We start from the raw sequence: 10349 nt of genomic DNA on the forward strand, positions 1-10349 counted from the left end.
TTAGTAGCACATCATAATGACAAATAAGGCAGGCTGCCTTTGAAGTAGATACTCCCTATGATAGGCTATATGTATACCGGGACATGTGTTGCCCTTTTAGGTCAGGATTTTTACAAGTTTGGTACATTAATCGGTCAGGATCATGGTTTAAAGTAGAGTAAATGTCATTTTGTAGCTATCATCAAAATTTCCCAATTTGTGATGTGTCTTATATAACTTGTCACTACTGGCTTCATTATTAACACCCTCCCAAAGGATGTGATGCATTGCAATGGCTTTCATGAGTGTACATGACCAACAATAGTCATTGCCTTAGACTGGTCTAAAATAGTGTCATGGTTCTGTGCCATATATTATGCTCTACCTCCTGCCATGTAGACTGAAAGATTCCGTCGCGTGCGGGCGCATCGGCGCACTGCGACCTACGACCCTTTACCGCGTGTAAAGGGTCGTAGGTCGCAGTGCGCTGGAGCGCCCGCACGCGACGGAATCTTTCAGTCTACCCCCTGCCATGGTACTCCCACACCATTCCTATTCCCGAACAGGTCAGTTATTGCCTTCACTGGGTTAAAACTGAGAAAATCAGGCCTTTCACATGTACCGGTATTCTTTGTAGTTTGTGATGAATCATAGGTTTTTGAACGCATGAAAGTGACTGTGGAAATAGTGGCCTAAAGAGTATAAATTTAACATGAAATTTTTTTGTGGTTGATCATACCACCTTGGTGCACTACTCGCAGTCTGTGATGATTTTGACAACTTTGATACATTATTTTACATTAATTTTCTGTTAATGAAATTCTAAAAGTCTTTGAAAATTTTGATGACATTATAATGACAAGCACCATACCTTGCTGTGACATCCAGAGTGTAATCACTGAATATATTGAATAAAATTTATCTTCAGAATCCATACATAGTCAAAAATAAAACTGCATTGATATAGAAACTTTGTGCTCTGTATTCACTGTGTTAACACTAAAGGTAGAAAACGTTTACACATTTGTAGTAAATTAATTTATCGGATAGGATTTGTTTTGTTTTCCTTGAATTTTTATCTTAGTTTGTTTCTTTGGTTTCTCTACATTAATTTTCTTTTTCTTCTTCTGCTTTTTCATCTTCCGTCTCTTTGTCTGTTGTTTGTTCATCCTTTGTTTCCTCCTCACTTGTGACAGGTTCTGCCGTTTCTGGCGGTAGCTCTGGAACCAGGATAATTTTGCCAACATTCTGTCTATCATGTATTCTTTTCATGGCGTCTCCGATCTAGAAATGCAAGAGAGAATTCCTCTGATCACAGTTACTCAGATTCACGGTGCATATCAGGCTTTAGCTCAAAAACGAAACCACCATGGTTTGGCCCAACCCATTTGTTATCAATGGTGACTGTGGACCTGTTTATGGGGAATTGGGGGTGGACAGGTCAAACTTGAGAAAACGTTTGAAGGAAAACAAGGTACTGGCATCATTTAAACATGTTGCATGTAAACAAGGATGAGAAATTGAAGAGTACATGGCTTAAGAGACCCACGGCATTACTTTTGTTATAAGTAATCAAAACATCAATGTTACAGAATCAAGAATGTTTTGTTTACTATTATCAACAATTTCTATATTTTGTCATTCCAGCTTCTGTATTTCAAAGTAGTGTTTGACAAACTTATTTTAACTTCGACTTCAAACTGTGTGCATGACTATGTTTTCATTTTAATTTACTCCTAACAGAACAGAAATTCAAGAACAGACATATAGATGGCGGGTTACCTTTTCAAAGGGGAAGATAGAATCAATCTTTGGTTTGATTTTCCCTTCATTGTACATTTCTATCAGGGCGTTCATAGCTTCCATTATCAGCTCATAATTATCTGTCAGCATTCCAAGATGGAATCCGCAAACAGCTTTGTTGTCAACCATCATCTTCATTCCGTTGTATGTTGGAACGTTCCACCAGTTTTTAAACAAATTCCACAAACTGCGATGTTCACCGATGACAAAATTAGCTCCACCTGTGGTAGCACAGCAGTATTCAGTGAATTTTAATTGTTTGAAAATACCAGTAAAATAAAAAATCCCACTTAAGGAATGGTTTGTTATCATAGGGTCTATTTTATACTTTAAATATCTTTTCCATTGCTAAGTACATTCACCAATGATAAATCAAACATACACCTTCTAGATTCATTGTGCCACGATGATTTGTTAAAGTCCTGCTAGATAACAGTTATAGCAATTGCATATCAACAATCAACATAAGTAGCAAAACCCAAGAACACAAGCCAAACATTTTTATAGAAAAGGAACACATATTGAACAACAGACATATAGACCATGAGAAACTTCAAAGTTTCTTTAAAGTGATTTGTATCAAGATATTTTGGGATCCATGATGAGGTCTGATTGCAGGAAAGTCTAATTTTTCTAGAGCTCTGTGGGTGAAGTGTCTCTTTCAAGTCAATATACAGTATTAAGGACAAACGCCATTGATACCATACTGGCATCCTTCTTCACCAAACACAAGGATTGAAATTGATCACATGATCACATCACTATGAAGGACACCAACCATAGAGGGCACTATTCTATATGTCTCTGTGATCTTCACAACAATATTAGCATAGCATGCTATGGTTTTTACAGCAGACACAGAAAGTAATAGTAAACAGTCTTCTCAAAAATTTGGCAGTATTAGCTGAAATGTGCACGCCAGTCTGAAGAAAGACATTTGAAATAAAAAAACAATGACTAATGTATGTTTAAAGAGAATTAGATATACATTATCTCACTCGTCCAATATTTTAAAATTCATATGCTATTGAAACAAGTAATTTCAGAAGCAAAAAGCAATTAAATAATGTCAGACTTTACCAAATACGATGATTCGTCCCATGGGTTTCAGAAGCTGGTATCCCTTGGTTGTATCATAGCCATTCAATGGATCCAATACAATATCAATACCTAAGATACAAAAATATGTCATCAGTATTAACTAAAATATGAAAAAAAGGTACCAAACTTAACCTGCTCATCCCCAATTCGATGTGATCAGGTCCACAATTACCATTGATAACAATGGGTTTGGGCAAAACCATGGTGGTGAAATTGTTAAACAATCACACAAACTGCAAGCGACAGTCGTCACTCTTCATGGCTTGGCAACCAAACATTTTCATTTTAATACATTTTTGCCGTCACTAGTGATGTGCATTCTATAATTGTTGAACACACCTTAGAGAGTTGGGTTACCTCTCATCACAATGGTTAATTTGTTTTTCCTTTCAAAGTGTATCCAAGTCATATCTCTATGCAGGATATCTTCAATACCAAAAGTCTTTCATGAATTTGTAAAACTCCACTTTGTAAACCTCTCTTGTAACAAGTGGTTGCTTGTTTGTACAGAGTGATGAAGATGACGGCTTGATTATTATTTCCCTGATTATCAGTATAGGTCAAAGGCAGTACAAATTCAAGGATACAGTTTTGACATGGAAAAAGCAGAATTCAACTCTGAAGCAATGCTTTGTTCATGATCTATGGTCTGAGATTTGATTTAAATACATGTGAATTAATACATCCAGGACACTGTGATGTCACAGTGTATGAAATCCAGACATGCAAATTACACAGATCACAGCTCAGCTTCAGAGCAGCCAGATCCAGTATAATCCAGTTAGCATACGGGAAAATCCCGAATCTTTTAACATTGCTTTTAGATGTTAATATGAGCCAAAATGATGTAATGGAGATTCCCAGAGGGAATCAGCTTGAATAACAATGTTTGACAAGAACAGCATCCATACTGTAATCTGTAAAACTATCAATTGAAAAACCCAGACACTTCTATAATTCAATTACATAATAATAACCAACCTCTGCAAGAAAGAACTTTTTAAATAAATCACTCATACCAAGAGCAACACTCTATTGAATTTGACTTGCTGACATTTATTAAAATTAAAATCCGTGCGTAGGTTTTTCCTATGGATGATTGCTGTTTGTTTTTATTTATGGAGCGATTGAAAAATAACAGATTCAATGAATGGGCAATAAAGTTTGTTCTTTTCAACTCTATTCTATTCTATTCATCGAAAGCAGGCATTGTTTATCATTGTTTATCGGAAGACAAATTGATTAACTTGATAAAAGTTTCACAGGGAAAAACAAAGGAATCACACTAAGTCGACAAGAAGTAACACTATAACCAGGGATTGAGGACTGGTGCTTTAAGAGGCACATACAACTCTTTCAATGCAGGCCGAACCAGGACAAAGAAGAAAATTTGTACACAGATTTGTGCTTTTTCTGTTGCTGTGATTCCATGGAATCTGCTGATTTTACTATTCTAGCAGTAGTTCATTGACATCATGGGGTTTTTCCGATATCATCCATGTAGAGCATTTATTTCCATGTTTACCATGGTTTCCAACTTTTATTGAGGATGCTAACTCCATTAAAAGTGAAAGACTGCTTTATTTCATGATAAAAAAAGATATCACATTTATCCATGTGCTTGGACTTTCTGTACGTTTCTAAGGCTTTTGTGATATTTACTTCCGTATCCTCAACTTGATTTGACCTACAATACAACTGTCTGAATCAAAAAAAAGAGGGCATCTGAAAATTGATATTGGAACTGCATGTCTTTGTGACTGGAACTTTCAGACAGGATGCTCATCTCAGGAGATATCCCAACATCAGATACGGTAATGTATACTTGGTTTAAGTTGCTGAAAATGAAGTAATTGTGAAACTAGACATGTACACCAATATACAGATATCTGCCCCAATGGTATCATTCAGAAATATGATGCAGCATATCCCGAATATAGGGCAACTTGCCAAAGAAATCCAGGCCATCTACCGCATCTCACGGAGATACATGTTGTTACGATACACAGGAATTTGTCCTGAGGTTCAAGGTAGCATATATGCTTTCTATTCTACCTACAATATTTTTATTGCCTGTTTCAGTCTTTCCTGACAAGATACTGATGTCAACTAGTGGACTTTGTACTTTTCTCCAATATTTACATTATTGCTGATTGTTTCAGCTAAGAATGGAATTCATAGTCATTTGACGGATAAAAAACTCCGGCCCCTATAATGCGAACTTTTTTCTAACAATTTACAAAATGACTGACTATAACCAGCCTTGGCAGAGGATTTGTTGTGCAAGTTCAACAGCAAAGGGTTGGGTGACAATATTTAGCATTGACCTCAGTCACCTCACCATGCCGTGTGGACGGAAGATGTTATTGTGTGAATGTCAGAGGATTTGTTGTGTTGGATAAAGCTATACAAAATTCTAGCACTTCTCTAAAGACGCGTACATACAATGACAAAACTCTGAGCCAAAACAGAGTAAAATGTTGATTTAACCTTGGTAGAGAATTCACAACACTGCAGAATATCAGGGATTAAATTCAATGTAGATAATAAAACTCATATCATAGAGCTCTTTTTTAAGTTCATGCCTTGACAAACTGCACTAATTACTATTGGAAAGGTGAAGATAGGGTTTACTTCACATGATACAGAATTCTACCCTTATTTTTTCAAAAAGGAAACGTACACAATACATACCCGTAGATATCATACACTAAAAAAAAATGTCATTATGAAACATTTTTCTATTGTTGTGTAATATGATAATTTGAAGGTACGCCTGATAAATTATCACCTTTTAATCGCTGAAAATTTAATTACCCCACAGCCTCTATGAAAAAATATTTAATTTGGAAGCAGACTTAGAATGACACTGCGTTTTACCATCTGTTGTGAAATAGAAGTAATGAATGTAAATGCTGACGAGAATTGGAGGAAGCAAGCTATAGATAAAAAATTCATGTTTTATTGATCACTGACTCTTATCATATTCAGTCAATCATTAAATTATTCTTATATTCATTGTCCATGTGACAGGATATTGGTGGCAAGATCTCATTTATTCATTTTTCATGCAGGAAATTAATATGTGACCTCACAATATGGAAACCTATATCCGTTTGATCGTATGACAAATTCAAGTCCGCTGTTGTTCTCAGACTAATCGAAGTCAACATAGGCTGTATCTGTCTGACTTTTTCTGCTGAAATGATTAATCACATTTGATTGACACATTTACTTCAAGAGACAAAGTTATCTAAAATATCTTAGGTTGAACATGCAAACATTTTCTTTAAAAAAAAATTGTGACCTCCAAAAAACCCTACCTTTGGGAGATATTTTCAAAATTTCCTCTTTGTAGTCCTTTGTTCTGTAATCAATAGGGTGGGTGATACCATTCTCCATTATTGCTTCATGTTTGTGCCTTGATGCAGTTCCAAACGTGGTCACTTTGGGCACAGTTTTACACAGCTGGGCCGCTGCAAAACCCACGCCACCTGTCAACACAGAACAAACCATATGCTCATTCAGAACTCCCTGCTAATAATACTTTTATTTTGAACCTTTTATCAGTATAGTTACTTTTGAAATTAAACTCTCTTGCATGTCTTTACTTTGTTTTCAGATGAAGCAAGGATTTTCCTCATCAGACTTGTTATATAACTTGATATGTTGAAACGATAATTGTATAAATAAGATTATGATTATGAAGATTGGCCTTCAATAATGCTAAGCCTAATAAATCTCCTGTAACAAGATAATGACTTGCATCTTTCGTAGTCAATGTTGACCTCGCCATTTTGGTCCTGCTTTACCATTTTCCTAAAAGTACACTTTATTCTCTGTCTCAAAAGTTGAACTGTTATCTGTAAGGGTGTTTGAGTATTGTAATTTTTCCCACTAAAATTTAGTGTAACATTTTACCAGCTTTTATGAATTTTTCTATAATTTTTTTTGATAATTTTGAACCAAACAGACATCACATTTCATTGGCTACAGTTTTTCATCAAAATTTTGGCAAAAATCTGAAACAAAATTGACTGGGGTACATTTTATAAAGGTGACAAAAATGACTTTGGCACTTAAAGGGTTTATACAAGTTCATCGAAAATGTATCTTGAATTTATTCAATGAAACATCCTGCAGTAACCTGTGATGTTGTCATCATTTTCCTATTTCGCGTTCCATATGTAAAAGGGAGCAAGTCATTTTGATTGTGAACATCAGCATTTCAAAACAACATTCAAACCAAAGGGGAAGTGGCTGCACTCAGAAATCAACCCATTGTTGATCATTGCGTAACCTAATCCATGGGCCGGAAAACAGTACAGAAAATATGGCATAAATCACACTTTTGAAACTTACATAAAATTTTAGGAAATTCAATGGTCAAAAAACAGACACATTGTACATCCTTCTATTCTCTTAGAGTGTGTGAAAGATTGGACAATAAAAACATTTGGAAACTTGTTTCGAACAAAACAACTTTCAACCCTTTCACCCCTCTTTGCACTTTGCTGAGGTCCAACTATTCCATTGAAAATAATATCAAAGTGTAGCAGTGTGAGAGCATTCTATCATATTCTATGTACTGGTAGTGTTCTATTCTATATATTATCATATGTAATATTTATGCAATCATATATTCTGTTACATCATATATAACATTATACTGCATCATATACAATATTCCGTTCTATTACATGTAAAGTCCATTTTAAATATCTGATGTAATAATCTAATAATAATCTATTTTATATATTATCATATGAAATATTTCTGCAATCATATATTCTATTTCATCACATATACTTCATCATATACAATATTCCATTCTATTACAGGAAAAGTCAATTTTATCATTTATAATGGATGCTCATTGTCCTATATTTGATATATTTGCTCTAGCCTATAGTACTATGCAGAAGGCAAAGACATTAGAAGAGAATTTACACGTAGGATTAAATGCCAGGATGAAAATGTATTCAGATAGGTGTTCTAATTATTGAAGAGGTTATGTGAGAATATATTATTTCCTTTCTTCCATCATTCATTTCTTACTAACCTTATCTTGATTAAAGAATATGTGTGTCACACGACAGATACTTTGGCAAATATAGAATTTGATACAAGACAGTTGCCTATTATTGTCAGATAAAATTCTTTAACCCACAGTCTTCTGTGAATGGATTGTGTTCACCATGATATCAGGAGTAGCCACATATATTTCACCTGATGTAATTGTTTTAACAAGGTCATTATATTCCCTTTGCCGACAGATTAGTACCCTGTAAAAACCATCTGAAAACAAACATGTCCTTTGTAAATCTGCTATGTCAATGCATGTTTATGTTTTTTTATTCTTCAATATCAGATACAGTAAGCATATAACAATCTGATTTTATTCTAAAATTATAAGTCTATATGAAGTATTTGAGTACATAAGCATTGTGTATGAACAGCATTCTGCTTCTTTTCAAACAAATTTTGAATTACTTATTAATTGTCTGTCAGAAGAAATTTTGAGTGATGTCAAATTAATATTAATCTCTCTAGAGAACATATGAAAATCACAATGGTAAACTTCTTTGCAACAAGGTCAGATTTTATCTTTTTGTCTTCTCTACTTTGTTCCTTTTGATATCATTGTATCATTATCTCCCTACTCACCTGCAGCCATATGGATAAGCACACTTTTGCCAGGGCGTAGATTTCCAAAATCAAAAAGCATTAAATATGCTGTGATATAGTTGACTGGAATGGCTGCAGCCTCTTCAAATGTCATCTCATCAGGAATTGGAAAGCAATTCCTGGCTGGTATAGTAGCATATTCAGTCCATAGACCCCAATCTTTCAGGCAAACAACTCGTGTACCAACCTGATTCAGAAATAGCAAGCAAAAAGATTAACCTAGTTTGCTGAAGGGTTTAACTTTTTATTTTTCAACTCATCAAATATTGTCAGTACATTAGGATTTTAAAATTTACTAGCCATCCTTGAAAAAATTAAAGGCCTCATTTTGCAATAGATAATTGAAAAGGATATTATAGAAAAAATCTAAAAACCTCAAGTTCAACCATTGCAATGCCAATTAGCAGCATGGGAAAAATTTGCAAGATTGGGAAAAATTAGGTAAAAGTTTTGGGATTTCATAATAATTAAAATCCTTTCAGTTAAAATTGGATTTCTTTAGTGCTGAGAAGAGATAATCCAATTTAACATTTGAGGATGACAGAGCATATGTGGCACAACACCATTGTTTATATTGGAAGAAAGCAATTTTGTTTATACCAGAACATTGCATCATTATTGCATCATGGGTACAAAGCTGCAAATGCGTATTACACTTATCACAAGAATGATAGCAATGTCAGTGGGATAAATTCTTGGAGTCATATATGTATATACATGTATGCATGTATATTTTTGCATGAAATAAACATAACCAACATTGAATACATGGATTTCAGAGCCATACATTTTAACAGAATAAAGGTATTATTGATAAGTTTTCATAAACATGAATTGTTTTGGTATACATTTCCATTTTTATTGAACACTATCATGATAAAAAACCCAGAGTATTGAAAGTTCGTTTCTAATTGAGTACTGATACATACTGTAGTAGTGCTAGGTGGTATTGATATAGTATTTGCTGGCATAAGACCTGGTATTTGTGCCCATGTATAGTCTACAGTCAAAAGCACGAGCTCAGACAGCTATGACGGATAATCTTTGATCACAGAGAAGTCTACATAAGGCTTTTTAGATTATATATTAACTTTGCACACCATCACGCAGTTGTGTCGCCGTGGCTACTTCGCCCAGGAAAAGGAAAACGACAGTCGCATACTGTCGAATATAAAGAAAGACAGCAATATAGTTTTCTTAATATTTTCGCTCAACGGTTTTTTCCCAGACTCACATGCAGATCATCAGATGAACAGAAACCTGACTGCGGCCTAAAAATAACGAGCTTCATCATCATTCGTCAATGTTGAGCATTAGTGTGTCACGCCCACCTTTATCTATCCACGAAAATTTGAATGGTTTTAATTTCTTAAAGAATCCTGATTTAAATTTTGCGTACGGGGGAGGTAATATGTGGCGTTGTTATTTAAGATTACCTTGGGCTCTGTAACACCTGGACCAAGTTTTGCGATGGTTCCGGAGCACTCCAAACCAAGAACCATCGGGAGTTGCGGCAACTTTTGGTACAGTCCTTGACGAGCCGACACTTCGGCGAAATTCAACCCACATGCTTTAACTTCGACAATTACTTCGCCCTCCTTTGGTTCTTGGATTTGCCGTTGCCACGTACGCAGCTTGTCATACCCGCCAAACTCTACAAGCACTATTGTTTTGGACAATTTGTCTTTCGTTGCAGAGGTTTTGGCTTGCAGCTCTGTGTACGCCATTTTGAACCGATCAGGTGACTGGATCAACTTTTAACCCTTAGAGGTTAATGA

General features: G+C 35.0%; 1 protein-coding gene across 1 annotated transcript; it reads right to left on the minus strand.

The window, feature by feature from the left end:
• Nucleotides 1-917: 917 nt before the first annotated feature.
• Nucleotides 918-10298, minus strand: LOC139139977 (synaptic vesicle membrane protein VAT-1 homolog). Its single transcript, XM_070708957.1, has 6 exons — nt 10008-10298; nt 8551-8758; nt 6207-6377; nt 2863-2952; nt 1762-2003; nt 918-1263 (listed from the first exon to the last, which is right to left on the minus strand). Exons 1-6 carry the CDS (start codon nt 10296-10298, stop codon nt 1087-1089), a joined length of 1179 nt encoding a protein of 392 aa, XP_070565058.1. The 3' UTR covers nt 918-1086.
• Nucleotides 10299-10349: the final 51 nt, after the last annotated feature.

This window comes from Ptychodera flava, chromosome 9 (assembly GCF_041260155.1).
Source record: "Ptychodera flava strain L36383 chromosome 9, AS_Pfla_20210202, whole genome shotgun sequence".
NCBI classification, from domain to species: domain Eukaryota; kingdom Metazoa; phylum Hemichordata; class Enteropneusta; family Ptychoderidae; genus Ptychodera; species Ptychodera flava.

Excerpts from the sequence above, each read along its gene's own strand:
- LOC139139977 (XM_070708957.1), bottom strand. The coding sequence starts at position 10,298 with ATGGCGTACACAGAGCTGCAAGCCAAAACCTCTGCAACGAAAGACAAA. Across the intron at positions 8,759-10,007 it reads CAGGTGTTACAGAGCCCAAG|GTTGGTACACGAGTTGTTTG; the intron begins GTAATCTTAAAT and ends TTTCTGAATCAG. Across the intron at positions 1,264-1,761 it reads CTATCTTCCCCTTTGAAAAG|ATCGGAGACGCCATGAAAAG; the intron begins GTAACCCGCCAT and ends TTGCATTTCTAG.